General features: G+C 49.6%; 6 protein-coding genes across 7 annotated transcripts; 2 read left to right on the top strand and 4 right to left on the bottom strand.

The window, feature by feature from the left end:
• Positions 1–308: 308 nt before the first annotated feature.
• On the top strand, positions 309–5,929 carry LOC120691909 (nuclear envelope pore membrane protein POM 121-like). The gene is made up of 5 exons (XM_039975113.1): positions 309–575; positions 2,216–2,332; positions 4,291–5,073; positions 5,170–5,197; positions 5,310–5,929. Exons 2-5 carry the CDS (start codon positions 2,269–2,271, stop codon positions 5,689–5,691), a joined length of 1,257 nt encoding a protein of 418 aa, XP_039831047.1. The 5' UTR covers positions 309–575; positions 2,216–2,268; the 3' UTR covers positions 5,692–5,929.
• Positions 5,930–6,089: 160 nt separating this feature from the next.
• Positions 6,090–8,864, bottom strand: LOC120691908 (probable polyamine transporter At3g13620). The gene is made up of 2 exons (XM_039975112.1): positions 7,855–8,864; positions 6,090–6,572 (listed from the first exon to the last, which is right to left on the bottom strand). The coding sequence occupies exons 1-2, from the start codon at positions 8,780–8,782 to the stop codon at positions 6,184–6,186; spliced, it is 1,317 nt and encodes a 438-aa protein (XP_039831046.1). The 5' UTR covers positions 8,783–8,864; the 3' UTR covers positions 6,090–6,183.
• Positions 8,865–10,210: 1,346 nt separating this feature from the next.
• Positions 10,211–17,162, bottom strand: LOC120689224. Its single transcript, XM_039971538.1, has 3 exons — positions 16,992–17,162; positions 10,887–11,805; positions 10,211–10,431 (listed from the first exon to the last, which is right to left on the bottom strand). Exons 1-3 carry the CDS (start codon positions 17,160–17,162, stop codon positions 10,211–10,213), a joined length of 1,311 nt encoding a protein of 436 aa, XP_039827472.1.
• A 1,448-nt stretch (positions 17,163–18,610) lies between these two features.
• Positions 18,611–19,455, top strand: LOC120691188 (caldesmon-like). Its single transcript, XM_039974196.1, has 2 exons — positions 18,611–18,756; positions 18,824–19,455. The coding sequence occupies exons 1-2, from the start codon at positions 18,631–18,633 to the stop codon at positions 19,382–19,384; spliced, it is 687 nt and encodes a 228-aa protein (XP_039830130.1). The 5' UTR covers positions 18,611–18,630; the 3' UTR covers positions 19,385–19,455.
• A 1,687-nt stretch (positions 19,456–21,142) lies between these two features.
• LOC120693159 (probable polyamine transporter At3g13620) lies at positions 21,143–26,643 on the bottom strand. Of its 2 annotated transcripts, XR_005682871.1 has the most exons (3): positions 25,685–26,643; positions 24,729–25,434; positions 21,143–22,511 (listed from the first exon to the last, which is right to left on the bottom strand). XR_005682871.1 is itself a non-coding variant. In XM_039976566.1 (2 exons), the coding sequence occupies exons 1-2, from the start codon at positions 26,595–26,597 to the stop codon at positions 24,830–24,832; spliced, it is 1,518 nt and encodes a 505-aa protein (XP_039832500.1). In that variant the 5' UTR covers positions 26,598–26,643; the 3' UTR covers positions 21,143–24,829. The 2 variants fall into 2 exon arrangements, 1 of the variants encoding a protein (XP_039832500.1); XM_039976566.1 differs by having other exon boundaries at positions 21,143–25,434.
• On the bottom strand, positions 21,924–24,821 carry LOC120689223. Its single transcript, XM_039971537.1, has 3 exons — positions 24,729–24,821; positions 22,374–22,511; positions 21,924–22,211 (listed from the first exon to the last, which is right to left on the bottom strand). The coding sequence occupies exons 1-3, from the start codon at positions 24,819–24,821 to the stop codon at positions 21,924–21,926; spliced, it is 519 nt and encodes a 172-aa protein (XP_039827471.1).
• Positions 26,644–26,863: the final 220 nt, after the last annotated feature.

The following is a 26,863-nucleotide window of genomic DNA, read 5'->3' as shown; positions in this document are numbered from 1 at the left end:
CTCGTTACACACCTGGCAGTCTGGCACGAACACCGGCACCGCAGGCGGGACACATCGCAGGAGAAAGCAAGGCCACGGTTCGTTTCTCTCGCTCTCCCAACCGTCGTCGTCGCCCTCGGCCGTGCGTGTCCGTGTGTACGCAGAGCACAGCGCAACGCGTGCATCGCAGGAGTCTCCGTCTCTCTCCACTTCGCTTATCGGCGCTGCAGCGTCGCTTAGCGCACGTCATTAGCGTCCTAATCGCACCCTGTGGAACGTATGCGCTTGCGGGTCGAGCGGTGTGCGTGTAAAGCCGGCCGGCCGGGCGGCCGGCTTGGTTACGCCTCTGACCTCCCTCCCCTCCCCTAGAGACACACGAGACCTCCTCTGCCGCTGGTGCTGGGATCCTGACCCGCTCGCGTCGGCTAGCTCCAACAAACACAGGGTGAAGCGAAGATCACCAGGGGAGGGACGCTTCCTTCGCCACGCATTCCGATCGAGCCGGGGGTCTCGTTTTCGTTTCGTCAGGGAGCCTCCAAGGAGACTAGAGCTCGATCGGATCGGAGAGGCCATCGAGCAGCTTCGTTCAACTCGAGGTGCGGCTTCGTTCCTTCCTCATATCACCTCTTCTTGGCTTTCCTGTCGTCAGGAACCAGGATATCTCCCTCCTCTGTTTTAAGTTCACTTGCAGCTTCTGCTGCCACTTCGTCGTTTGTCTGCCAATACCGTGCCGTCGATGTTAGATTACTTTGGATCAACTAGCAGTAGATCGAGTGGGAGTACTCACTGATTCTTGAGGGACTTGACCTGGCCATCACTGATTCGTTAGGGAAAGATTGCTCTAGGCATGGCCGCCGCCCGTGCAGAGGCGTCGCGGTGGCGATGGCGAGGTCGGCGAGGGCCGTTGACGCAGCGGTTCGCCGGAGATGTGGAGGGCGGTGCTGGTGGCACTTCCCGTTGCTGACAGCCCTTCTCTAAATCGGATTAGGGTTATGGGCGGTGGGGAACTAACAGCGGGAAACCTCATGTCACGAGCTGTTAGTCCCCATCTGCTCTTTATAGGGCTGTACAACGGGGCCCACCAGCCTCATCTTGGGCTGGGCGTCCCCGATCAGGACGCGAGTCAAGGGCCCAGTTTGCCGTTGGGCCAACTAGCGGAGATCAATACTAACAGTCGACTCTCATTTGTGTTGCCTTTTGTTCAAGTCGTACCGACTAACTATAACATACCTTTTTCCTTCTCGGTGGGCAGCATGTATGATGTATCATGCATGTGGTGAATCATTTCTGCATTGGTTTCGTTTCGTCTCTCCACTCCACCACAAGGTAGGTAGTCATCAGGAGTGTATACTTGAGCCCATACCGTTGTACTGATGGCCGAAACGGCAAACCGCGAATCATTTCTGCATGCGGACCCTTCTCTTCCGTAGGTATGTAGTGCAACTTCATGCATACCTTGTGATGTATCATGCAACCCTTCTCTTCCGTAGGTATGTAGTGCAACTTCAGATTAAGTTGCTAGTTAGTTCACCAACCATCTGGACAAGCGGAGGCCACAGCCAAGCGGTGTCAGCTTGCTCCCACAACCTGCTGACACCTGGGGTGAGGTTCGTGGCCGGAAGCTGACTCTATAGTCTGTCCGGCTTCGCCTCTGACGCGCGTCCGTCGCGCATCTCGATCATTCTCGCCTGTGACGTCGCACTCGCACCCCAAGAAGCTGCTCGGCACACCAACCTGGCTATGATCTTGACGTCCCAGTTTCATTGGTAGTACTTGTCACTAGCTGATCTTTACCGGTACCGATTGTCTCTCCGACAAGTTAATACTTTCTTAAAAGATTAATCAAATATTTAAAATTGAAATTGTTCGACTTCTTATAAAACGGGAGTTGCATTCTTTCGGAGACGGAGGGAGTAGGATACATCAAAAGATGGACAAAAATGTCATTTTGGCCGGGGCGTGCATTCAAATTTTCAAATCACACTTCACACACATCCAAACTCAATGAATGCCGAGAGAGACATTCAGAATATTGTAAGACCTGTGATGAATTTGTAGCACCCCGAATTAATCAACCAGCCTTGTGATCTCGACATGACATGCTTAGTTTTGGTGTGCGCCTCGATGAAACCTCCGTAATAGTCTCTGGTTTTATTTCCTGAGATTGACGTGCACCTAAACATCAGCACTGTCTCGATCTGCATGAAATTCTGAAATCTTCATGTGAAAATTTCAGTTCGACGAGGGGGCGCTACCGTGCACCACACTTGCAGGCCTTGTCGTCCGAGGATGCTGAAGAAACGATGGCAGGGATGCGTCTTCATGCTCGCCTTCCTTCTCTGCAACGCGTCAGGTACGTGTTGCTGTCATCCCGTGCAGATTTTCACGGCCTTTTTGGTGACACCGGGTTCCTTCCTCGCTTGGTCGCTTTTCTTTTTCTTTCCGTCGTCCCCTAAAAAGGGCTTCCTTTCTGTCGCTAAGATTCTTTACTTCACCAAAGAGAGAGAGAGAGAGAGAGAGAGAGAGAGAGAGAGAGAGGAGAGAGAGAGAGAGAGAGAGAGAGAGAGAGAGAGAGAGAGAGAGAGAGAGAGAGAGAGAGAGGATTGCACGCTACAAATGTAGAGGATTGCAAGGGCCCTTTTTTTTTCATAAGCTACTACTGCTACAAAGGCTAGGATATGCTTGTGCTTTTGCACCCTTTTTTCATGCCTTATCTTGAGTAAAAAAAAAGAGAGTGCCCGACACATGTGCCGTATCCAAGTTTATCAGACTTTCTCCTCAAGCTTAAGAAATTGAATGATGCGAATACTCTCCTTTTTTAAAAAGAAAAAAAGACAAAAATAGGTGTTTTGGTCCCTCAACTTTAATCTGAGAGTCAAGTTCATCCCTCAACTTTCAGATAGGTTAATATAGTCTCTCAACTTTCATTTTGGGTCAAACTCATCCTTATGTTATGTTGTACTCCATAATAACATGAGATTTATGCAAAAAAAAATCCTCTTTACCCTTGTCTCCTTCATCTTCTAAATTTCTCAACAGTTTATTATTACTAAAAAATGTATTTAGCAATACAAGCAAATCAGTGTAGCGGCATGAGTATCAATGTATTTATGAGCTGAACATCACAAGTGTTAATTTTGGAACATATAATTTTATTTACCATGCATCACATTATATTGCGAGCGCTTGAAGAGTGGAAATTAAGGAGGGGAAGAGAAGAAGAAGATAAGGGTAAAAATGACTTTTTGCATTTCATTTCATGTTATTATGGAATAATATCAGCATAGGGATATGTATGACCCTAAACTAAAAGTTGAAGCACTGTATTGGCCATTTTGAAAGTTGATGGACAATTTGACCCTACAAAAAAAAGTTGAGGGACCAAAATGACTATTTTGCCAAAAAAAAACAATGATGCTGCTTGACACGTCACCTATAACCTATTCTGAAACTCTCCACTGACTCAATACTGAAACACACTCTACTTCCCCACTACAGTCGATTAGTCTGTTTGGTTCTATTGGAACTCAATGATGATGGATAGCTCGTTTAGATATCCAGCTATATATAGCGGCGCTAAGATAGCCGCTACAATTTCTGAGACGTCTCTTAGCTGCTCTTACCTGGACATAGCCGCTAAAAAGTCCTTCATTTAGCTGCCGCTAAAAGCTTCGGCCGGCCCACACTGAACTAGAGCCATATTTCAGCTATGGTGTCCTAGTGTCCTGTAGAGCCTGTAGGTTGTACTCCTGCGATGAACTATGGTGATGGTTTGATGGATCTGTTATCTGTTAAGTAATGGTGCTGTGATGTACATCATGTACTCCTATGATGATGATAAGTGTCATGTACAATACTCCTACGATGACATGTTTGGTGATGAGTCAGCGAAGAGGTTATACCAAGTATCTGATTTTTTTTTCCAATTTTTTCAAACCCCTAAATGGCTTCGCTGTAGCTATAACTGCTCTTAGTAGCAGTTGCAGAGCAAGTATTTTAAACATTGTTGACACACGTGCAACCAGTAATCTGTTTTTATTCTTAAACTCTCAACTGAAATACTGAACTCTGGTTTTTCCTAAAAAGAAGAGATACTGAACACTATGAAGGCTAAGTTATACTCCTCTATTGTGCATACTCTATGAAGTTCATATGGCCTTTTTTTTATGCAGCCACTTAAATCTTTATTGTCTGCTACTGTAAATATTCGTCAACAATATTTGTTACCCACCTGAGTCTGTAGGAACCAACACTAAAGCCAGATTTAGTGATTTACTGTAACCTTTTCTCATTTTCTTTCACAATCTACAGGCATATTGATCCCCTCAGAAAATTCTCCGTCAGAGTTCGCCAAGATCGTTCAGTCTAAACAGACCAACCATGCTCGCGTGTGCAGAGCGGACCCCGAGCTGCTGCGATCCCTAGCGGGCAGCGATGCAGAGCTCATGCTCACCATCCCCAACGAGCAGCTGGAGCACATCGCCGAGTTCCAGGAGGAAGCCGACCTCTGGGTCACCACCTACGTCGCGCGCTTCCTCCCGGCGGCCAGGATCACGCACGTCCTGGCGGGCGACGACGTGCTGACGAACTCCCCCGGGAACGCCTACTTCCTGGTCCCGGCCATGCTCAACCTCCGCTCGGCGCTCGCCGCCGCGGGGCTCGACGGCCGGGTCAAGGTGTCTAGCGCGGTGTCCGCGCAGGCGCTGGCCGCCCCGGCGTGGTCAGGCGTCGCCGGCCACGTCCTGCGGTTCCTGAACTCGGCCGGCTCGCCGCTGTTCCTCAAGTCCCGCCCGTCGGAGGCCAGCGACGCCGAGGCCGACGCCGCGTACGCCGCGATGCGCGCGCTGGCGACGGGGACGTTCTGCGTGGCGCTGCAGAGCGCGGACCCGGCGGCGCTGCAGGCCGGGCTCAACTGGGCGTGCGGGCCTGGCCACGCCGACTGCTCCGCCATCCAGCCCGGCGGGCCCTGCTACCAGCAGAACAACCTGCCGGCGCTCGCCTCCTACGCCTACAACGACTACTACCTGAAGATGTCCAGCACCGGCGCCACCTGCTCGTTCAACGGCACCGCCACCACCACCACCAACGATCCCAGTAATTAGCAACTCATTAGCAATTTGTTTTACACAGATAGGGATCAAACATCGTTCATGAGCACGACTAATGATTTCTTGTGACGGTTCATTTCAGGCTCAGGATCTTGCGTTTTCGCGGGAAGGTGAGGCTGAGCACTCTTTGAATCTCTGATCCTCTGCAACTCTGTTCTGCCAACGTACGGTTGGAATGGAACACAATCTGACATGGCTCTGTTTTCTTGGCACGCGCTGCAGCTCCACGGCGGGAGGCTCCAACTCGAGCGCGCCGGTGGGCGCGAGCCCGCCGACCAGCCTCTCCCCTCCGACGGGCTTCACACCGCCGGTCGGCTCCAGCCCCCCGTCGTCCGACTTCAGCCCCCCGGCGGTCGGCACGACCCCTCCCTTCGGCTTCGCCCCGCCTGCTGGCGGCGGCTTCGAGCCCCCGGCCGGCGGTTTCGGCACCCCGCCGTCGGGGTTCGGCCCGCCGGGCTCCTTCAACGGCAGCGGGTCGTTTGGCCCGAGCGGCACGCTCAACCCTTATGGCGGGTGCCGTGGCGCCATGTCCGGCGGCGCCGGCTTGACTGCTCTGCTCGCCGTCGCCGTCGCCGTTCTTCTCGTGTCCATGGACGCGACGTGAATTATCGATGCAGATATCTGGATTAGCTCTTGACACTAGAGAGGTCGTATCACCGGTAGTGATTATGCAGCGATTTAGTCGCGTCCTACGTTCTTCATCATTCAGGTCAGGCCGGACCTGTGTATTTAGGCGTCGTGTATATGTCAGTATGCGATGAGAGTTGTGGCAGTCATGATGTTCGAGTCCCTGGCACAGTAATTTCTTTCTATACGACACAAGGATACGGTGAATTTTTACATGTTCTGGTCATTTCCGATTTATTCTGAGTGTCGGCGTGGCAATTCAAAAATTTCAAACCCTGTGTCCAGCTCCAGCAGCATGATTTCCATGGTGATCTTCAGCGGCGGCGGCGGCGGCGGTGTTGAACCTGAGCCACTCCCTGGACCTGCACAGCTTCATCGCGCCGTGCAGGCCGACGCCCAGCGCCGTGAGCGCGCCGGCGAGCGCGAACACCCTCCACCCGGCCACCACGCACACGTACGCCAGGAACGCCTAGGGCACCGCGCACATGGCCGCCAGCGCGGGCAGCGGGAGCGGCACGCGGTAGGGCCGCTTCAGCTCGGGCCGCCTGGCGCGGAGCCACAGGAACGCCGCGAACTCCAGCAGCGTGCCCAGGCTGTAGAGGAAGTTGGCGGACGCCACGACGTCGTCGAAGCCGAGGAAAGAGACGCCGAGGGTGACCGCGGCGGAGGCGGCGATGGCCACCCACGGGGTGCGGAAGCGGGTGGCGCGCCGCGCCAAGATGGCCGGGAGCAGGCCCAGGTCCGCCATGCCCAGCAGCTGGTACGCGCCGCTGCTCAGCTGGGCCTCGAACATGCCGATCGACGACAGCACCGCGCCGGCCTCGATCCAGTACTTGAGCCATGACCCTCCGATGGTGCCTGAAACAGCACTAGATTTTTAACTTGACAACTCCTCAAATCAGGGGGCAAAACCTTGAAAAATCCTAGTTTTAGCAAAACTCCATCCATTATATGTATGTTTGTGCGATTATAACACAGATACACCAAGATTCCATCAAGGATGGCCGAAAAGCAAATTAATGGCAGTAAGGTTGCGGGCGTGAAATATTTACAACCTCAAGAACGGAACCCTCTTACTCCTTTGCAAGATTTCCTTTCTCATCTCTCTTGGATGCATGTTTGACCTATATTCGTGGTCTGGTGTTGAACTGCAGCACGTCTTTTTTTTTTTGAACGGAACTGCAGCACTTCTTTGGTTATGAAGATCTGCTCCCAAGGTAAAGCCCAGATCATGGGACATATCTCTTGCATGTGGGTCCGCCTTTTAAGTTGAACATTCTCCAAACCGTCCACGTCTTGAGGATGACTTCACAACACAGATCACTCACTCGACATGTACTAGTGGCATCTCTGAGGCGCGCAATATAAAACAAACATGACCTTCCAGCTACATTATGCTAACTGTGCCTGAGTTTGTCGACCAGGGACCCATTTTCGGCCCTTGTGCTTATTGTGTACGTATTTGTCATTAGGATTTTGCAATGTACATAATAGTCTGCTATTAGCTTTTTTGAAGATATACCGCTAAGCTATATAATATTTGTCCGCTATATCCGCTAAAGAAGTTTTTTTACATGATTTAGCGGTAATAAATGTCCTCTAAATTTTTTTTGCGATATTTAGCAACGGTAAAGGTCAAGTTATTAGTATATTTTCATAGTGTAATTCTCTCAAAGACGTAGTGAAAAGAATCAATGTAATTAGGATGGATCATAGACAAAACAACATGTGTACGGTTGGGTAGTCAAGAGATATGTTGAGTCTATTATATTTTAGAGAGTTAGTGTTCAACCAATGATGCTTCTAATTTTGTATGTAATTATTGACTATTTTATCAATCTGCTAAATGATTTAGCTTCTGCCATAGCTCGCTATGGCTTTTTGTAGTTTTTAGAGAAAGCTGCTGCTAAACTTCATAGCCCGCTATTTCTTACATCTCCACAACTGCATTGTTTGAACCGTCACTTTGTATTGGAAGAAGACGAGATCGCTAGAACCAAGGGACTCTGTCGGTCCATAATCATAAGACCATCAACAACAACAAACTGATAGATAGACACAAGGAATCGATTTTTGTCTTTAACGACCATACAAGCAGTTTGGAGATTCTTGATTGCACGTAAAGGCAATTTGAACGTACCGGCAGCATCGGCTAGGTAGCCATTTTCCCACTTCTCCGGCGGCGCGTCCGTGGCGCCGGTCGCCGCCATGAGCGGCAGCAGGTAGCTGGCGGCGATCAGCACCACGGCCACGGCCAGCGCCCGCGGGAACGTCCGCTCCGGCCGCTCCACCTCGCCGGCCATCGTGCTCGCGCTGTCCCAGTAGTTGAGGTTCCAGAACAGCGTGTTGAAGAAGAGCCGCCAGTCCTTCCTCCTCCCGGTCACCTGCACCGCCCACCGCCGCGGCCGCATCTTTGGCACCGCGATCCCCGTCATGAGCACGAACGGCGCCAGGGACACGAGCCCCAGCGCCACCGCGCCCCACCCGACGATGCTCAGGCCGGTGTAGTTCACGAAGGACAAGAGCACCGTCATGCCGACCACCATGCCCGTGCGCGCCCTGCCCGGACCGGCCACGGCGGGGATGACATGGCCGAGGTAGTCGGCGACGAGAGCCGGGTACGCGGCGATGTTGATGACGCAGCTGAGGTACTTCCACGTGCCGAGCAGGGAGCCGGCCAGCGGGCCGAAGGCGCGGTCGGCCCACCGGACGAAGCCGCCGTTCCCCGGGAGCGCGGCGGAGAGCTCGGCGGTGACGAGCGACTCCGGGACGCCCCACAAGAAGGGGAAGACGAGGAAGCCCAGGAGCGTGAAGAGCGGCCCCGCCGCGCGGACCGCCCGTTCGGAGCCGTATGGACCGCCGGCCACCTCGAAGTAGATGAGGAAGACGAGCGGGAGGACCGTGAGCTTGCGCCGGTGGTGGCGGCCGGCATCACCACCGTCTTGCTCCCGTTGTTGCTGCTGGTCTTGCGATGTGTGATCTTGCACGGCGGTGCCATCTTCTGGTGGCAGTTCTTGTTGCTGTTGGCGTTGCGACGGCTGCTTCGTTAGTTGGATCTCTTGGTTCATGGTGAGTTGGTGACTTGGGGAGAGCCTAGGCTCTTGCGAGTGTATCGGAGCAAGAATGCGGTCCGTTCATGTAGCCATACGCCCTGGCTACTGCATATATATAGCTCAAGGTAAAACTCCTGCCTGCTAGCTTGTTCAAAAAAAAAAAAGACCTCAACGTAAAGGCCTGAAGGTGTTACCGATTACCTTGAAATATTACTGTACATCTGTTGCAGATAATGACAAGAACTACGTCTCCGTTGTACTTTTGATGAATATAATAAGATGTGAGCTAGTGATTGTGAGTGTTGTGTTTTTCTCTACCATACAACTGCGACCACAGTTTTTTCATAATAGAACTTTAAATAAAAACTACAACACACACAGAGACAGAGAGGCGTCCATTAATTTTTTTCTGAAGAACTAACCTTTTGCTGTACTCACACCGGCAAACTCGCAAGCATGTAAAATAAGCACTCTATATACCTATTCAAAACGTCAACTAAATATAGACGTATTTACACTACTATGGTTGACAATGCATTTTCTGTTACGTGCGGAACTCGCTCCTGCTTTTGACATCTACAAATAGTTGTTTGCAGGAGCGAATAATATGGTGGTCCTATAAAGCCATTTCTAGAGACGGGCCATCATCCGCTTCTAGAAATACCATTTTCGAGGATAGGTTAAGGCATATTATAGAAAATTAAATAATTAAAAAAATCAAAAAAAAAATTATCCTAGCCAACCAAACACCTTCACAAGCCCCTCCATTGAGGTACGGCGTGTCCTCCGGCTGGATCAGGGTCGACCGTCGCGCGCACACGTCAGCGGCACCGAGCCGGGCGATGCTAGTATATGCTACCCGTGAGCTAGCAGGCCAACTGCAACCCTGTCGTGTAGCCGCGCATCGCCGAGCGGGCCGCCGGGGCCGGGGGGGTGGTTAGCGGCCCGGCCGCCGCGCGCCGTCGCCAAGCGAGTGGCACAGACGACTCCGATCCGATCCAGTGTCCGATCGATGACCTGGCACGGACAGAGGGTACTGTACGTACGGTATCACTGCAGCAGCAAGGACGACGCCACTGTACCGTAGCAGATCGACGAGGGACGCTAGCCAGCGGAGAACGTGCATTGAGCAAACTCCAACGGTTTGATTTTTCCCTTTCCCTTTTCTCATCGTATAGGGGAATCCATTTCCCACTTTCAATTTTATAGGAGAGGAGTGCTCCAGAAGTTTGATTTTCCCTTTCCCAATTCCCCCTGGGTCAACATGTCATTGTCACGTCTTCTTCCCTTCCTTTCCCCTCCCCTCGTCTTCCTTGTTGCTCCCGCCCGTCCGTCGGTGTGCAGGGTGAGCAGCGCCCGTCCGTCCGTCGGCGCAGCACCTAGTGACGCCGGCCACCAGGATAGGAACGCGGCAGCGCGCCGGCGGCAGGCCGACGCTAGGATTCAGTGGTGATCAAGCCGGTGCTCAGGGTGGACAACAAGTCCACAATTTCTCTCGTCAAGAATCCTGTGCATCATGACCAGAGCAAACACATCGATACAAGATTTCACCTGATCCGGGAATATGCACACAATGGGCAGATTGAGGTGAGCTTCATTAGAACTGATGAGCAGTTGGGTGATGTTTTGACAAAGCCCCTTTGCAAGAGCAAGTTTCTTGAGCTCTGTACCAAGATCGTCCTTCAGGTTTGTAAGTAGTGACAGTGCACAAGACTTAGGAGGAGATTTGTTGAATAATTCTTGTGCTTATCTGTTTGTTTTCCAGTTAGTCAGTTAGCTGCGCATGGCTGTTAGTTGAGCTGTGCGCATCGTGTGCTCTGACTTGCGCTGTGTCCTCGAGGGAGCGCGTCGTGCGGCACGTACTAGGGCGTCTGGGATGGCATTCGCTCCGTGATGGACGTGCCGCGCATGTCGGAGGCCACGGCCCCGATTCAGTTGTATTCTTTCCTTTATATGCAATACATAGAGTCAAGAAAACGCTGCCACATTGCAGCACAACGAGACCGTGTCCTCGTGTTCATCCAGTTCCAGTTCGCGTGAGTTGTGTGCGTGTGCGTTTCTTGAGTTCGCCGGCGTCGCGGGCAGCGACGTCCCTTCGGCGATCTCTGACACGCAGCACCTGGTGACGACGGCCACCAGGATAGGAACGCGGCAGCGCGCCGGTGGCGGGCCGACGCCAGGAAGCGGCAGAGCGCCGAAGCTGCGCCGGCTTCCTGCGCCACCCCTGCCTTCCTGGCCGGCTTTTCTTGGCCGCCGTCTTGTGGAGCGGCCATTCCCTTCCGCCGCAAACACGCGCCGACGGGCATGCCCCCCATGGGCGCAGCGCCCCTTTCATTGCCTTCGTCGCCTCCGTCTATCCGACGGAGACCGTCGAGAGCAGCGGCGAGCTTTGGGTCGATAGATGCGGCGGTCTTGAAGGCGTCCCGGGCCTGGGCGGTCAGGCCCTTCCTCTCGTAGCACTCGCCGAGCATCGCGTGGGCGCGGGCGTTCTCAGGACTGAGGCGGACGGCCTCAGCGAGATCCGCGGCGGCCTGGTCGAGCCGCCGGCGGCGGTGCAGTGCGAGCACGATCTCGGCGTGCCTGGCGAGCGTGTCCCCTCGCTCGCGCGGCTCGAGCGAGCATGCGAGCGGCGGGGCGAGGGCGGCGTCGAGGGCGCGCAGCGTGGGGAGGCGGTGCCCCTGGAGGTCGAGGGCGAGGGCCTTGAGGATGAGTGGCGCGGCGTCGCGGGGGTCGAGGGCGATGGCGAGGTCGGCCTTGGCGACCACCGCACGGGCGAGCGAGCCGGGGGGCTTCAGGGCCGCGGCACACGCGCGGGCGAGGAGCTGCGCACCCTGCGCGAAGTGCCGGCGTGACTGGGCCGCAGAGGAGCCGCCACCGCCGCCGGAGCGGCACAGACGGAGGGCGGCGCGGCAGGGGAGGGAGTGGAGCGCGACGAGCATGCCCGCGGCAAGGAGGAAGAGGAGGCACTGGACCACGGCCTCGACGAGTATGCCCGCGGCGCGGGGGACAGGGAAACCTAGTATGGTTCTGTTCTCTTTCTATTGGGGATTGTGAAAAAATAAAGAGGAAAGGGAGATAGAAAATCAATCTGTTTGAATGGTTTTTTTCATCATCAATTCCCTATATCGAGAAAAATTGGAAAGAGGAAAAGAAAAAATCAATCTGTTGGAGTTGCTCTTAGATCCAAAATTTTTACATCTAAAAACATCACATCGAATATTTGGATACATACATGGAGTACTAAATGAAGTCTATTTATAAAACTTTTTGCATGGATGGGGTGTAAATCGCGAGACGAATCTAGTGAGCCTACTTTATCCATTATTTGCAATAGTGATGCTACAGCAACCATCCGCAAATTATGGATTAATCATGGATTAATTACCATCATTAGATTCGTCTCGCAATTTACAACTCATCTATGCAAGAAGTTTTGTAGATAGTCTTCATTTAGTACTTCAAATTAGCAAGATTTCATTTCCAAAAAATTTTGGGGAACAATCTAAACACGGCCAAAAAATTAGCAACTCAATTTTACTTGACTTGTTTGTGGCCAACCAAACATGCATGTGTTAAAGAGTGAGACGAGAGAGGAAAGAAATGGGATGCACCCGCTGTTGATCGTCCCGAACGATGAGCACACTACCAACTGTGTCATCGCAGCTACTTTCTTGCTTGCGTCGCCTCCAGAGTTTTCAAGTGCTGCTAGTCAGATCGATCAACTCGAAGGAGCACCCATCGTCAGCCGGCCCTTGCTGCCTGTTGGTATATATGTACGTACGCTTGCCGTCGTCGTCGGAGCTCGCTTGTTGGCTGATCGGTCGATTCACCGACGCTCCGTGACGCCTGCACTGCACCTCCTCCTCCTCTCCGATCCAATATTTGTGTGGATCACCGGGGCAGCCTACGTAACGTATAGGGTAAAAGAAAGCGAGTTGGCAGATATACACACTTTTCAATTCTTATGGTCCAGACTCCATAGAACAACCAACCGAAGAAATTCTATGGTCATAGGGTGATTCATGATGCTTTCAATTGGCTTTGGAAATCCTCTTGCCAAAATGAACATAACGTGTTCTTTTGACTCCTCATGAAGGATAGACTAAGTACAAGAGAACTGCTAAGAAGGAGGAACATGGAGATGCCTGATTATACTTGTGTTTGCTGTACACAGCAAATGGATGAATCATCCACCCATCTCTTCATCCATTGTCCCTTCGCCCAATCTTTCTGGGGCCTGTTTGGCCTTTTGGTTGATCAAGATTATCCCTTTGCCACTCTGGAACAGTTCAAGATCCAATTACATGTTCCATTTTTCATGGAGATAATTATAGTAATGAGCTGGTGCATCTGGATGCAACGAAATGACTTCATCTTTAGAGGAATTCAGCTAACGCAAGATGCCTGCTGGCAACACTTCAAGAAAGAATTTGCCTTAGTTATCCTAAGAGCAAATCCCAGGAAAAAACCATTGATGTCTTCATGGCTAGAAGTCTTTGTGTAATCTTTTTCATTTTCTTTAATTTTTTCTTTGTCTCATAGAACTTTTGTACCTATTCTTGCTCTTCTATTTAATATATAACCAGTAGGGGATTACCCCTCCTGTTTCATCAAAAAAAAAAAAATTGGCACTTGTGCTCCTCGCCTCCTGACGTCGCACATGCATTTCCTGACCAAATTATGAGGAACAAAAATACAAAATACCTCCTACCTTCTGGAAAACTATTTTTTTGCATGGATTCATACTTTGGTCGAGGCATGTATGCATTGTGAACCTGATTAGTTCACTTCCAAAATGCGCGTACCAAAATGTGGGCAAATCCATATGTTTTGGCACTCGTTTGGTTGAAGGCAAAAAAAAAAGTAGCCCACCTAACCAAGTAATGTTCTAAACTTGCCAACACTTTGGTACAAAAAGATTGACATGCTCACATTTTGGCATCCAACCAAGCAGGTCCTATAATCCTCCACAATATATAGTAGTGGATGAAATTCATATTACCTCCGTTTTTAGATATATGACGTTTAGAAGGACAAGCCAATTACTTTATCTTTAATTTTTGAACTATTCTTATTCAAAACGTCATATATTCGAGAACGGAAGAGTACCGTCAAAAGTTAGCAAACTGCATTATGATGCACGCACGCTTATATAGTGAAGAGTACCTTGTTTGTTATGATCGAGCAGTAGAACAGATCACGATATATAGTATTATTAAAGCACATCCAATTATCCAAAAGTCGGTCATAGCTTAATTTGTAGTAGCCGTTAGTTAAACTACTAGCATTATTGGCTAGTGAGTTAGGTGGGAACTAATTAGTAGAGAAATAGTACAAAATATAAATAATGGAATTCCGACAAGTTGGGCTGAGGGGAGCCAAGTTCACGTCACGACCATTCCGAAAAGGGCAGTGCCGGAATAATGCCGGATATTGATTTTATATAAAAGACAAGAGCAAAAACACCAATCAGGTGGGACCCGTGCCTACTTGGAGGAGTGGCAGTTACAATTGACCTATACTAGCTTATTTACTAATCATACATATTTTTTTATTCACGCTTTATATAGAATCAATTGTCTCATGCGGTTTTTGATTATTTTTTTTTTTGTCTTGGATGGTCCAATATATAATCTTCTAATACCCGCAAAAAAAAAATCTACTATATATGAGCCTTGTGAAATACTCCCTCCGTTCCAAATTATAAGTTATTCTAAGAATCTTAGAGAGTCAAAAATTTTCAAATTTGAACAAATTTATATAATAAAATAATAATATTTACGATACAAATTAAGTATCATTAGATTTTTTGCTAGTTATATTTTTATAGTCTACCTATTTGATGTCATAAATCTTTGTGTTTTTCTCTATAATTTTGGTCAAATTTTGAAATGATTTGACTCTCCAAAATTCTCGGAATGACTTGTAATTTGGAATGGAGGGAGGGAGTTGCGTTTTATCTGGACAGCGCATCTCTCCGACAGCGTGAGCGAATATTGTTGATGAGAAAGGCAAAGGACTTGGATGGATGGGACCCTGGTCGATCTAAGAATCATTTAGTACTAACTGATAAAAGACCAGAATCACATGATTGCTGCAAGGCAGGGCTATGTAAAAGTAAATGTGGATGGTACCCCCTCATTGAGCGAGAGGCTAGGATTGCCATCGTAGCATATGCATGACATCATAATGATGGCGTATGTTTTTCACCACGACGTGTTTTAGATCATCGCAACAATGTAATTGAAGCATTTATATGCGCGCAAACATTGCTTTGACAATAATGCAAATCACGAATGTGTGAGCAGACCTATATTACAGCGTAGTGGTTGCAAATTGCAATGTTATGCTCAAGTAACACCTCAAACACCTGGGTTCGATCGAAATCTAGAATTAGTTAGAAAACTCTCTTCATTGGCAATCTATATTTATATCTATTTCTAAAGCACGTAATGTTTCCACCTAAAATTTTCTATTTGATCCATCTTATATCATTCGCAGAGGGCCTTGGTCCATTCCGTATGGAAGCTGGACTAATCAAGGGCGAAACTAGAGCAAACATAGAGAGAGGGGTAGGGTGGGGTGGGGTGGGGTGGGGGGTGCACCATTAAAGGGCCGGTTGGGAGAACTCCTCCAAAACAGCTTCACTGGTGAAGCCAAAGCTGGTAAAGCAAAAAAAAAAAAAGCTTCATCTATCTTTTAGTTCATTTTTATCCGACTTACAAACTCACTTCATGTTATAGTGCCTTGACAGGTGAATTGAAACTGAAGCTAAAGCCGGTAAAAGCCCTTCGAAACAGACCCTAACACTAAATTGCTCTAATATGCTATACGATAAATCAGTAATACAAGAATTATTAGAATGAAATACCATATGGGATTATTATATATATTTGCACAATTGATGTGATTGAGGCAAGAGCTCAAAACTTAGCTCACATATATACCTTCATACACGCATCCTATGAACTCCTATGGGAACTGGGTTAATAAGTCTTAAGATTGACCGTGTTATCATCATGCTCTTCGCTATCGATGAGCATACAGCTTACTATTGGAAACAAAGACACATTGATGTCAAACTTCGGATCTTTGCCTTCGACGCTAGCTAATTATCCAAATTATTCACCCAATTTATTCATTATCTCTCTTACCACATATGCATATTAAACTCATCGTATATACCTAATCAAATTGAAAGTTAATAAAATAAACAAGCAATAATGATTTTAGGATTACAAGAGGTCATATGCAAATATCATAAGAGCTCAGAAGCTCAAGGTAGGGCATGGCTATGAACGTTCAAGGGGGTTGCTAGGCTGCTAAGAAGTTCCTAATTTGTCAATGGGCCAAGTGTACGACATAGTTATTAGAACCAGACCGAACAATGAACCGATCAGACTCTCGGTTCATGGTTTGATTGGCTCAACCGGTTAGGCCGGCAGTTCAATACGGTTGAAATAGAACGAGTTATCTATCAAAGTCACCAACGTGACCGTGTCCTGGTGGTGGCATCCTTCCCACCCTCATATGTGGTGTAGTTTCATAAGTCTCAGTGTATAGTTTCATGACATAGTTACCTAGAATAGAAACTAAGCAACTGTTCCGGATGAGTTTCATGGTGATGAAACTCTCCCTACATCCCATAGAACTCCATCCTTCTCTCTCCTTATTATGTCAGTAAAATTGATGATATTTAATGTCATGAAACTTATTAAGACTGGTGTAAGGTTGGCACTCTCTAGCCCTCATGTTCGGTTTGTCAGCACAAGTTACCACACGGCTCTGTAGGGTGGAGATAGGGTTGGAGGAGGTTTGTTTGTCGGCAGGTACAAACAAGATTGAGTTCCTCCTTAACCGAAATATCGTAGGTCACTGTCAGAAAAAAGATATCGTAGGTCGAACCTTGCCTGTAGAGCAACTCCAACAGATTGATCTTCCTTTTTCCTCTTTCCACCTTTTCTCAATATAGGGAATTGATGGTGAAAAAACCCCTCCAACAGATTGATTTTCCATCTCCCTTTTCCCTTTAATTTTTCTCAATCTCCAATAATATCATTCCAATCCCCAATAGAAAGGGAACTCCCATTCCCTGTCCCGACGCTCTCCCGCGTCGCGTTCCCGCGGCCGCCGACCGCCAGGGCCGCTCCCTCTCGGCACCACCGCGCTCTCCCGCATCGCGTTCCCGCGGTCGCCGGCTGCCAGGGCTGCTCCCTCTCGGCACCACCGCGCTCTCCCGCATCGCGTTCCCGTGGTCGCCGGCCGCCAGGGCCGCTCCCTCTCGGCACCACCGCGCCTTCCCGCTGCCGCCGACTGCCAGGGCCGCTACCTCGGCACCACCGCGCCCAGCGCCGCCGCCGCCGCCGCCTCCTGATGGCTGCCGACGAGCACCCATGCTTCACTGGAGACCGCCGCCCATGGCATCCACTGCCATGGCCGCCGGGGCGGTGCGCTGGCCCGACCTCTCCCAGGTCGCGGCCATGGGCATGGTCCCCATGGAGGGTTGGCTGGCCGCGCCGCCCATGGGCATTCCCTCCATGGAGGGGTCGCCGGCCATGCCATCCACGGGCATGCCCCCCATGGGCGCAGCACCCCTTCTTGGGCCAGGGGCACCATGGGTGGTGGCTCCACCTACTGCTGCGACAAATTTGATGCCCCAAGGCCGAACGCTGCACGACAGCCCAAGAAACCTACCACCGGCTTGGCAAAGGCAGCGAGGAAGAAGCCGGGCCCGAAGAAGAAGATGCCTTCTTCAACTTTGGTGGCCTCTGCTTCAACACCGACAACAAATTCTTCAACGTCGGCAAGCATCGCAGCTCCCAATTGTGGCACCGAGGAAGACACCCATGTTGCCAACAATGTGTTTGATGGGATGTCTGCAAGGTATGATATATCAGATGCGTTCTCATTTCTTGCATATATGATATATCAGAGTTACTGACCTTGCCTGTATGTATCTGCTGCTAATCGATCGAGTCTGCAAATTAAGCTTAGCTATATGCATCTTCAAGCTGCTTCTGCGAGGATCTTTAATTCCAAAAGGAAAAGATAGAAAAGATGCCTCATAGGACGCGTAATTCATGCAGCTTAAGATAATTTTCCTGTGCCTTTTAGGTTTTTTTTATACTGCTGTAGTGGAGACACCACTTGGGGTGCATTATTAGTTATTTGGCTTTTGCTGTTACTTGTTAGCACTCAGAACATTTCTAGTGTTATCCAAATTAGGTTTGGAGTAATTTGCTGCCCAAAACCTGTATTTGGTTGCTACTGTGAATGCTAAAACAAGTGTCCCGGTACGTTTTAAGATGGAGCAGTTTGGACTATTTGTGTAGCATGCTTTTGTTGCATACTATTTATGGTGGCTACAACAGTTCAAGGCCTTGATAATATTGGAAGATTATCTCGACATAGATGATAGTTTTGGGGTATATGGCATCAAAATATATGCCTTTGCATTTGAATTTGAGTTGTCTCAACCTTTTGTTTCTAGCTACAGAGTACCATTTGTTGCTTTCTGAGATGCTGAAATTTTTTAAATCAAAATTAGTTCATGCATCTCTATATATGATGAATTTGTTTGAATATGCAGTGCCCACTCTTTTTCCAATATGATGGATGAAAGTGTTGAAGTAGAAAATATCTTCCAACCATTGACAAATGCTGATGAGGAGCATGATGAAAACGACACTTTGATCAGTCCAACAAGGAAAAGAGGACACAGGTCTGCCAATTATTCATCAGATGAAGATGTTGCCTTGATCAGGGCATGGGAGTTTGTGTCCCTTGATGCAGGAGTTGATCAGAGTAGTAGCACCTATTGGAGCCGCATCTCAGAGCACTTTCACCGTAATGCCAATACAATAATGACTAGAACAATCGGGTCTCTCCAGCATCGTTGGTCTACAATCCAAAAATGTTGTAACAAATGGAAGTCATGTCTTGCTCAAGTTGCTCGCCAGCATCCAAGTGGAGTCCCACTTCAAGAACAAGTGAGTAGGCCATTTTGTTCATTTTGTTCACTTGATCATGACATTTTGCTCTTTTTTGCTTTGATAGGCCAACCTCGCCCAGGAGAGGTACAAGGCCATGGATCAGCAGAAGCATAGGCCCTTTACCATGCAACATTGCTGGACATTGCTGCAAAACAATCAGAAGTGGATAGACAGGGAGTTTGAATGCCCACCAAAGAAGCCAAGGTCCAACTGTTCGTCTTCAGCAGATTTTGAAGCTCGTGAGGAGGATGAAGGGACTGATGAAATGAGCAAGAGGCCTGCAGGGAGGAAGAAGGAGAAAGAGAGGTTGAAGAAAGATGCCGGTGGTGACAAGGAGGCGATACAAAAGATGATCGAATCAAAGGAGAGGCTTGCGATTGACAAGGACTCAAGGTGGATGGAAATCAAGGCCATTGAGGAGCGCAAAGTTGCAATTGAAGAGCGCAAAGCAGCTGCGGAAGAGCGCAAGGTAGCAAACAAGGAAGAGAGACTAAGGCTCAAGGGTGAGAAGGCACGGGCTCAAGCAGCTGCGGAAGAGCGCAAAGCAGCTGCAAAGAAGAAGGACGAGGACCAAAAAATCATGTTCATGGACACGAGTGCTCTTGATGACACACAGAGGGCATAGGTCGAGGCCATGCGTGCTAAAATTCTAGCTGAAATACTAGGAGGTAGTGGAGGTGGGAGTGTCTAGTGCTTCTTTGGTGTCTAGTGTCTAGTGTTTGCAATGTGTTCCTAGTTTATCTAGCCTCAACAGATGAGTGTTTGCTAGCATTATCGCAGTTGTAGCAACATCAGTTGTTTCTGCATGAACATGTGGTCATTTATATACTTTTTCTATAAACAGAGGTTTCTGCATGATGTTTTAAGGTTGTTGGCTTACTGTGGATGTTAGCTTGTGTGCTCAAGAAGCATTAAAAAATATAACTTGAACTGAAGGTGCCTGTTGTCATAATCACTGGATCTGACTTATGATAGATTGGTTCATGTGCTGGAATTATTTCCCATACACCATCTGACTTTGTTCATGTATTGTGGCTGGAGATGGAACTGAACTTTTGTTGTCTGTCTGAATAGCTGGTTTGTGTGCTGTACCACCTTTGTGCTCTGTTTTCAATTTTTAGTCAGGCAAGACCATTTAGCAGAGATTTGACTTTATTCATGTGGTAAAAATTAAAACCTGATATACTACATATATAAGCTACTGATGACATTTTTGGTAGTCAGAGTGTAGACCATTGGAATTATAGCAAAGACTAGAAGAAATACTCATTGATTGATCCTCTTCTTTTAATTTTGATTTTTTTTGCCAATCTTTGATGTTGATTTTATCAGTATTGTTCATTCAGGTTTTGTTTGCCAATCTCTGCAAGTTTGGTCACAGTCTTGTCTCATCTTTCTGAATGTATTTTCTGAATGTATCAGTATGATTGGTGTCATGTTTTTTATATTTTATTTGTGGAATGAATGTATTTTCTGAAGTAGCACACATTTTTTTCCTACTTTATCCTATTGTTAATCCTAGCTGGACCTCTTGTTGCAACACTGCATTGTAGTTAGAGAAGACCGTTGTTAATCCAAGTATGCATTGCACACACAAGGGATCAGCCTCACTCTACACAGAAAGCATATGTTCCAGCACAGAGCACACCTACTCATTGAACCTCTCCATTTTATTTTTGGTTTATTCTGAGCACACCTACACCATGCCCATGACTGAATTATTTAAGTCACTTTGGTCTGTCCATACCTGATTCAGACCAAAGCTGCATTTCTATCTCGTTTCTTTTTTTCCTTTTCAGGTTAAAATGTTCATGGTCCGAATCATGGTCTGAATCATGGTTCTGGGAGTGCATAATTTTCAGCATTTATGCTCATTCCAGTTCAGGTCCAGGTTCTGAATATTCAGACTGAAAATCTCCAACTGTGAGTGAATCCCCAACACTGAAATAAGTTCTATTGTACATCAGATAAGTACAGGAGATCTCTCCTTCCCATGAAAACACTAGTCATTGCTGAATTTATGTACATAGTCATTCACATCTTGCTGTCCTTCGATAAAATGGCACGGCTGGTGAAGAAGATGTGGGCACTCATCGAAACTGAACCTCCAAATCATCATCCATCTTCTGAGGAGCCATGAGAACTGTCTCTGACTGTGCACTTGTATTTTAAACAAGATTCACCTTTCCTGTGAATATTATTAGAAGAGAGCACACAGAATCCCAAGAAACAAAAAATAGCAGTCCTTTGCCCAAGAATCAGGTTGCCACACAGCAACACAGTAAATTGAACATTCAGTATCTGAAACTACAACTCTGAAAAGAATCATAATACACAGCTTTGCTCATTGCCACCCAAAGAATTCAGAATTTAGAGTGATGCAGAACAGTGAACAATTATCATCATTGATACAAAAAGTGAGAAATATACATTAAGTCCACATTGATACAAAAGTAGTTTCAGCTACAAGAGTAGTTCAGCTACAAGAGTAATTTTCATTGCCTATGTATTTGCCACAAATGCTCAACAAGGTCATCACGAAGCTGGCTATGTGCCACGGGGTCTTCGATGTTTCGATGCATTTCTAGAAAATTGTAGATTTGGTCTTCATCTTGTTCGGGTTCCACAGGTGTTCTCACATGGTCATACACAAAATCTTCAGGTTGACCCCTTTCATCCTCTATTATCATGTTGTGCATGATGACACATGCTATCATGATACGCCACAAGGTCGTCTGGTCCCAAAATCGAGCAGGTCCTCGGACAATTGCAAACCGAGACTGCAACACCCCAAAAGTTCTCTCAACACTCTTTCTCTCAGCTTCTTGAACCTTTGCAAAGTGTGCTGTCTTGTTACTGCTTGGGTTTCTAATTGTCTTGACAAAGGTGGACCATGAGGGATAAATGCCATCTACGAGATAGTAGCCCATAGTGTAATCATGGCCATTGACTTGAAAGTTCACAGGTGGAGCCTTCCCAGTAGCAAGTCTTGCAAACAGAGGAGACCTATGGAGGACATTGATGTCATTGTGAGAACCAGGCATCCCAAAGTATGCATGCCAAATCCATAGATCATGTGATGCGACTGCTTCCAAAATGATTGTAGGATCATGTCAATGCCTGGTGAATTGCCCATGCCATGCTGTAGGACAATTCTTCCACAGCTAGTGCATGCAATCTATGCATCCAAGCATCCCAGGGAAGCCTCTAGCGGCACCCATTTGCATAAGTCTTGCGGTGTCCTCCTCATTTGGTGCTCGCAGGTATTGCTCCCCAAAAACCTCAACCACAGCTTTGACAAACTCCCTTAGGCTCTCAATTATGGTGCTCTCTGCGATGTAAAGCGTCTCATCAAGAGAATCAGCAGGAACCCCATAAGCAAGCATGCGCAATGCTGTAGTGATCTTCTTCAAAGCACTGTGGCCAAGGTCCCTGGCTGCATTCCTCCTTTGCTGAAAATATGGACAATGTGCTTCTACAGCACTTGCAATGCGCAAGAACAACTCCTTTGACATTCTAAACCACCGTCTGAATGTGACCGGACCAAACACATGTTCTTCTGCAAAGTAGTCATCAAAGAGCTTTGCATCTCCTTTCTGCTTGTTTCAACGAACCACCTCATGCCCTTGCACAGAACCACCATGTTTGGGCTGCTCATTCTTTGCCAGATCAGCGAGCATTATAGCCGCCACATCATAGTCCTCATCTGATGACGAGTCATCTTCAAGCAACCTCAGGAGCAATGAGTCCATCTGCACATAACCCACAGAAAAGGCTTATTTCATCACAAGAATAAAAAAATAAGTTGTCTGGTAAAGGGCAACATGTCAAACCAAACTAACTCAAGACTAGCAATGCAAAGTTCAAAGCTTTACAGCTTTAGCAATCTGCTCATGATTAATTTCTTTTTTATATTTACAGCTTTACAACTTGGTAGAAATTCATTTTTCACTACTTCCTTGTAACCGACTTTCATGGTGAAGCTGTAAGCGAGACCTGCATTCATGTGCACAGTTGCAATTTCCAAGCAGCTGAAAATGAGCAGCCACAGCTGATCTACCAAACTTCAGCAGAATTGAAGTACAGCCCAATTGGGCTGCTCGGTTTTATTGAGGACAAGGACTTCCTCTGGCACGCAGCTACAAAGCGGCATGGCATTCATTTGGCTGCCACTCCTGGATCAGAACGCAACTACAAACACCTAGCTGCAACAAACAATAGAAATTACCTTGCAAAATTTTTGTCGAACACCAAGCTGGCGCCGGCAAGTGAAGGAGGAGTTCCAAAGGTGTCTTGCGGCGTCGGGGGACACAGAAGCACAGCACAGCCGAAGGGGGTGGAGGTCCCGCGGCCGAGTGCGGGCTGGCAGCGCTCGCCACGAGCTTCGGCGCGTGTTTGCGGCGGGGAATGGCCGCTCCACAGGACGGCGGCCAAGAAAAGCCGGCCATGAAGGCAGGGGTGGCGCAGGAAGCCGGCGCAGCTTCGGCGCTCTGCCGCTTCCTAGCGTCGGCCCGCCGCCGGCGCGCTGCCGCGTTCCTATCCTGGTGGCCGTCGTCACCAGGTGCTGCGCCGACGGATGGACGGGCACTGCTCGCCGACTGACGGGCGGGAGCAAGGAACACGAGGGGAGGGGAAAGTAAGGGAAGAAGATGTGACAACGACAGATTGGCCCCACGTGACAGGGGGAATTAGGAAAAAAAATCAAACTGTTGGAACACTTCTCCCCTATAAAGTTGGAAGTGGGAAAGAGATTCCCCTATATAGTGAGAAAGGAAAAAAGGGGAAACCAAGCTGTTGGAGTTGCTCTTAGGTATTTACGTTTTTTTCTTTTTCTAATAGTGGAACTCCATCCGAATCTCAGCATCTGCTAGCTATGTACGCAGACCCGAAGGAAGGAATAACCAAATCTGTCCACCGGGGCCCATCCAGAAAGGGAATCCCTCACCAGCGATGGGCACTCGTTGCACGTGTGCATTGGGAAGTAGTGCAGCAGCGCTCCTCGTTGGCACCTACCCAGGGTAAACCCATGACGGGTCGATGTCGACAGCGGAGGGTGGAGACGTGCTACGTACGTGCGCGCCATGGCCCTGCTCGATCGTTTTCTGACAGAGGCTGGAGGCAGGCGGGGACGTCTCTTGAGTGCTGCCTCCTCCACTCGGTGACCAATCCCGCACCAAGTGCTGCAGCCCTCCCTCGTCAATAGGTGGTGATCTTCTCTCGTGGGAAGGTGGCAACAAGTGAGTTCGGGTCTGATATCCACGGATTTCAGGTTTAAAAATATTTTTTTACCCACGATTTCGGGGTTGGAAACCCAAAAATTTTCGGGTTCGAGTTCGAATTTGATTTTTCATCCGTGGATATCCATAGATAACCGTTTCGAATAAAAACTCTTGGTTTATAGTATACTTAATAATAACTTTGTTTATTTAAACTACTAAATTTATTCTAAATTGACTTAGAAAATTATTTGCTATTTATTGCTTTCTCATTTATATATGTGAATGTTATATATATTATGTATATGTTTATAGGAAGTACTTATTGCTCTTACTATATTATCATATAAAACAGGTTTTGGGTATTCAATTGGATTTTAGGTATCCGCGGATTCGATTTTGGGGATGAAATTTCATCCAAAATGGTGTTCAATTCGAGTTCAGGTTTAAAATTCAGATTTTAGTTTTGAGTATGCAGAACCAGATACTCCATCCGATCCGAACCTTTATCCTGCGGTGGGACTGCACCAGGCATTGCACGAGGAGGAATATCGCCGCGCTGCGCGGGTTCCTTGCGCTCGCTGCTACCTCACGCGCGGCCCACAAACTAAAGCCCGATCCACGACACTCGAGCCCATGAGGATGACGAGGAAGCAGCAGCAGTTCCGCGGGCTGAATTTTTCCAATGTTGAGAAGCCCAGAGAACGAATATAAAAACACTACCTTTTTTTTTTGAGGTGGTCAAAACACTACCTGTTCGTTGCAGCTGATTTCGATGTGCTGGATAGCCCAGCCCTGCCCCTGGGCGTCAAAGAGCGCCGCCCCCCTGCCGAATTCACGCACCATCTTCAACCTCAGGCATCACCAGGCTCGCCTTCCTTCCCGCTCTCACCGCCGCCGTGCTCCCCTGCCTCCCCCTCTCCCTCCGGGCCAGGGCGGGCAAACTCGACGCACCCCCGGGCCCTGCAGAACCGCATGAGGTAGTACACCGCCACGCCGGCGGCCGTGAACCCCGCGCCGGCCGCGCACACCTTCCACCCGGCGACGGCCATGACGAGCACCAGGAACGCCGCCGGCATCGCGCACACCGCCGCGGCCCCCGCCGCGCCGCCCGGCGCGCGGTACGGCCGCGGCAGGCGCGGCCGCCTGACGCGGAGCCAGAGGAACGCGGCGAGCTCCAGGAGCATCCCGAGGCCGTACAGGAAGTTGGTCACCGCCACGATGCTGTCGAAGCTCAGGAAGGACATGCCCAGCGCGACGGCGCCCGTGACGGTGATGCTGGCCCAGGGGGTGCCGAAGACCGGGGCGCGCGCGGCGAGCAGGGACGGGAGGTGCCCGACCTCGGCCATGCCGGCGAGGAGGTACGACGCGCTGCTCAGCGACGCGGAGTAGAGGCCCACGGAGGAGACCGCCGCGCCCACCTCCATCCAGTATTTGAGCCACTCGCCGGCGATCAGACCTGCATGCACGGGCGAACCGGAGCTGAGACGATGCCATGTCACGGTCATTCACCACACTGTCCATGGACGGAGTGAACGCGTGCGCCGAATCTGGGAGCCGGCTGCCCGGCCGGACAAGTTTTCCATCCTGTCTCTTTTGCTACTTGTATGTTGTCTACTTGTCTCTGTTGGTCTTTGCCAAAATGCACAAGTAACATGTGCCGTGGACTGTTCTGGCCACTGGCCGTGCAAACGACAAATTAAAGTTACCTGCAGCGTCGGCGAAGTAGCCGTCTCCCCAGGCCTCCGGCGGCGCATCGACGGCGCCGGTGGCCGCCATGAGCGGTAGCACGTACCCGAGCGAACCGATGCACACGGCCGAGACCAGCGCCGCGGGGAACGTCCTCCCGGGCCGGTCCACCTCGCCGGCCATGGTGCTCACGCTGTCCCAGCCGTTCAGGTTCCAGAACAGCGTGTTCAGCAGGAGCTTCCAGTCCTTGGCGCGGGCGGTCGCCCCCCACCGCCGCGGCCGGATCTTCGGCAACGCGACGCCGACCATCACCACGAACGGCGACAGCGCCGCGAGGCCCAGCGCCACGGTCGTCCAGCCGACGACGCTCAGCCCCGTGTAGCTCAGGAGCGTCAGGGCGACGTTGAACGTGACAATGGTCGCCACCCGGGCGCCGCCGCCTGACACGGCGGGGGCCACCCGCACGAGGTAGTCGGAGCAGAGCGCCGGGAAAGCGGCCGCGCCGATGGCGGCGCACACGTACTTCCACGTCCCCATCAGGGAGCCGGCGAACGGGCCGGACGCGCGGTCCACCCACAAGACGTAGCCGCCGTTGCCCGGCATCGCCGTCGACAGCTCGGCGGTGACCAGGGACTCGGGGACGGCCCACACGAAGGGGAACACCAGGAAGCCGATGAGGGCGAAGAGCGGGCCGGCGGCTTGCACCGCCGGCTCGGCGCCATATGGCCCGCCGGCGACCTGGAAGAAGATGAGGAAGGTGAGAGGGAGAAGGGTCAGCTTGTTGCGGCCTCTTTCTTGGCCCGCGCCGCTGCCGGCCGAGGCGGTGACTGAGAGGTGGGTTGCGTCGCCGGCGAAGCTTTCAGGTTTCGCGGGAGACGCGTTGGAGTGAACAGGCGAGGCCTCTTCGTTGGATTGGGTTCCCTGCGCTATCATCTTTGGCAAGCAAATCGGTAATGGGACTGTGGGAGTAGGCCTGGTTGTTCCCGCTGCTGATGGCTTTTACTTGTGCAGAACAAGGTGTACTAAAGTGACCAGGGCGACTAGTAGCTCCATACAATACCATCCATATGCAACTATTAAAGATTAAAATTGTTTCACATACAGTAGGTAGAACTTAATACAATTAAAACAATAATTCTGTGCTGCGGCTCGGTTAATGGTGAACGAAAACACTCGGCTGCTCGAGGTCGTTTTGTAAT

The sequence above is a fragment of the Panicum virgatum genome, chromosome 9N (genome assembly GCF_016808335.1).
Source record: "Panicum virgatum strain AP13 chromosome 9N, P.virgatum_v5, whole genome shotgun sequence".
Classification (NCBI taxonomy): Eukaryota; Viridiplantae; Streptophyta; class Magnoliopsida; order Poales; family Poaceae; genus Panicum; species Panicum virgatum.
This window is presented reverse-complemented; position numbering and strand designations above follow the sequence as displayed.

Excerpts from the sequence above, each read along its gene's own strand:
- LOC120691909 (XM_039975113.1), top strand. The coding sequence starts at position 2,269 with ATGCTGAAGAAACGATGGCAGGGATGCGTCTTCATGCTCGCCTTCCTT. Across the intron at positions 2,333-4,290 it reads CCTTCTCTGCAACGCGTCAG|GCATATTGATCCCCTCAGAA; the intron begins GTACGTGTTGCT and ends CACAATCTACAG. Across the intron at positions 5,074-5,169 it reads CACCACCACCAACGATCCCA|GCTCAGGATCTTGCGTTTTC; the intron begins GTAATTAGCAAC and ends GGTTCATTTCAG.
- LOC120691908 (XM_039975112.1), bottom strand. The coding sequence starts at position 8,782 with ATGAACCAAGAGATCCAACTAACGAAGCAGCCGTCGCAACGCCAACAG. Across the intron at positions 6,573-7,854 it reads CTACCTAGCCGATGCTGCCG|GCACCATCGGAGGGTCATGG; the intron begins GTACGTTCAAAT and ends GTGCTGTTTCAG.
- LOC120689224 (XM_039971538.1), bottom strand. The coding sequence starts at position 17,162 with ATGGGTGCTCGTCGGCAGCCATCAGGAGGCGGCGGCGGCGGCGGCGCT. Across the intron at positions 11,806-16,991 it reads CGATGCGGGAGAGCGCGGTG|AAAGAGAACAGAACCATACT; the intron begins GTGCCGAGAGGG and ends AATCCCCAATAG. Across the intron at positions 10,432-10,886 it reads CTGGTGGCCGTCGTCACCAG|AGCTCAAGAAACTTGCTCTT; the intron begins GTGCTGCGTGTC and ends ATCTTGGTACAG.
- LOC120691188 (XM_039974196.1), top strand. The coding sequence starts at position 18,631 with ATGACTAGAACAATCGGGTCTCTCCAGCATCGTTGGTCTACAATCCAA. Across the intron at positions 18,757-18,823 it reads GAGTCCCACTTCAAGAACAA|GCCAACCTCGCCCAGGAGAG; the intron begins GTGAGTAGGCCA and ends TTGCTTTGATAG.
- LOC120689223 (XM_039971537.1), bottom strand. The coding sequence starts at position 24,821 with ATGGTGCGTGAATTCGGCAGGGGGGCGGCGCTCTTTGACGCCCAGGGG. Across the intron at positions 22,512-24,728 it reads AAATCAGCTGCAACGAACAG|ATGGACTCATTGCTCCTGAG; the intron begins GTAGTGTTTTGA and ends GGTTATGTGCAG. Across the intron at positions 22,212-22,373 it reads CTGTGCAAGGGCATGAGGTG|CAAAGGAGGAATGCAGCCAG; the intron begins GTTCGTTGAAAC and ends CCATATTTTCAG.
- LOC120693159 (XM_039976566.1), bottom strand. The coding sequence starts at position 26,597 with ATGATAGCGCAGGGAACCCAATCCAACGAAGAGGCCTCGCCTGTTCAC. Across the intron at positions 25,435-25,684 it reads CTACTTCGCCGACGCTGCAG|GTCTGATCGCCGGCGAGTGG; the intron begins GTAACTTTAATT and ends CCGTGCATGCAG.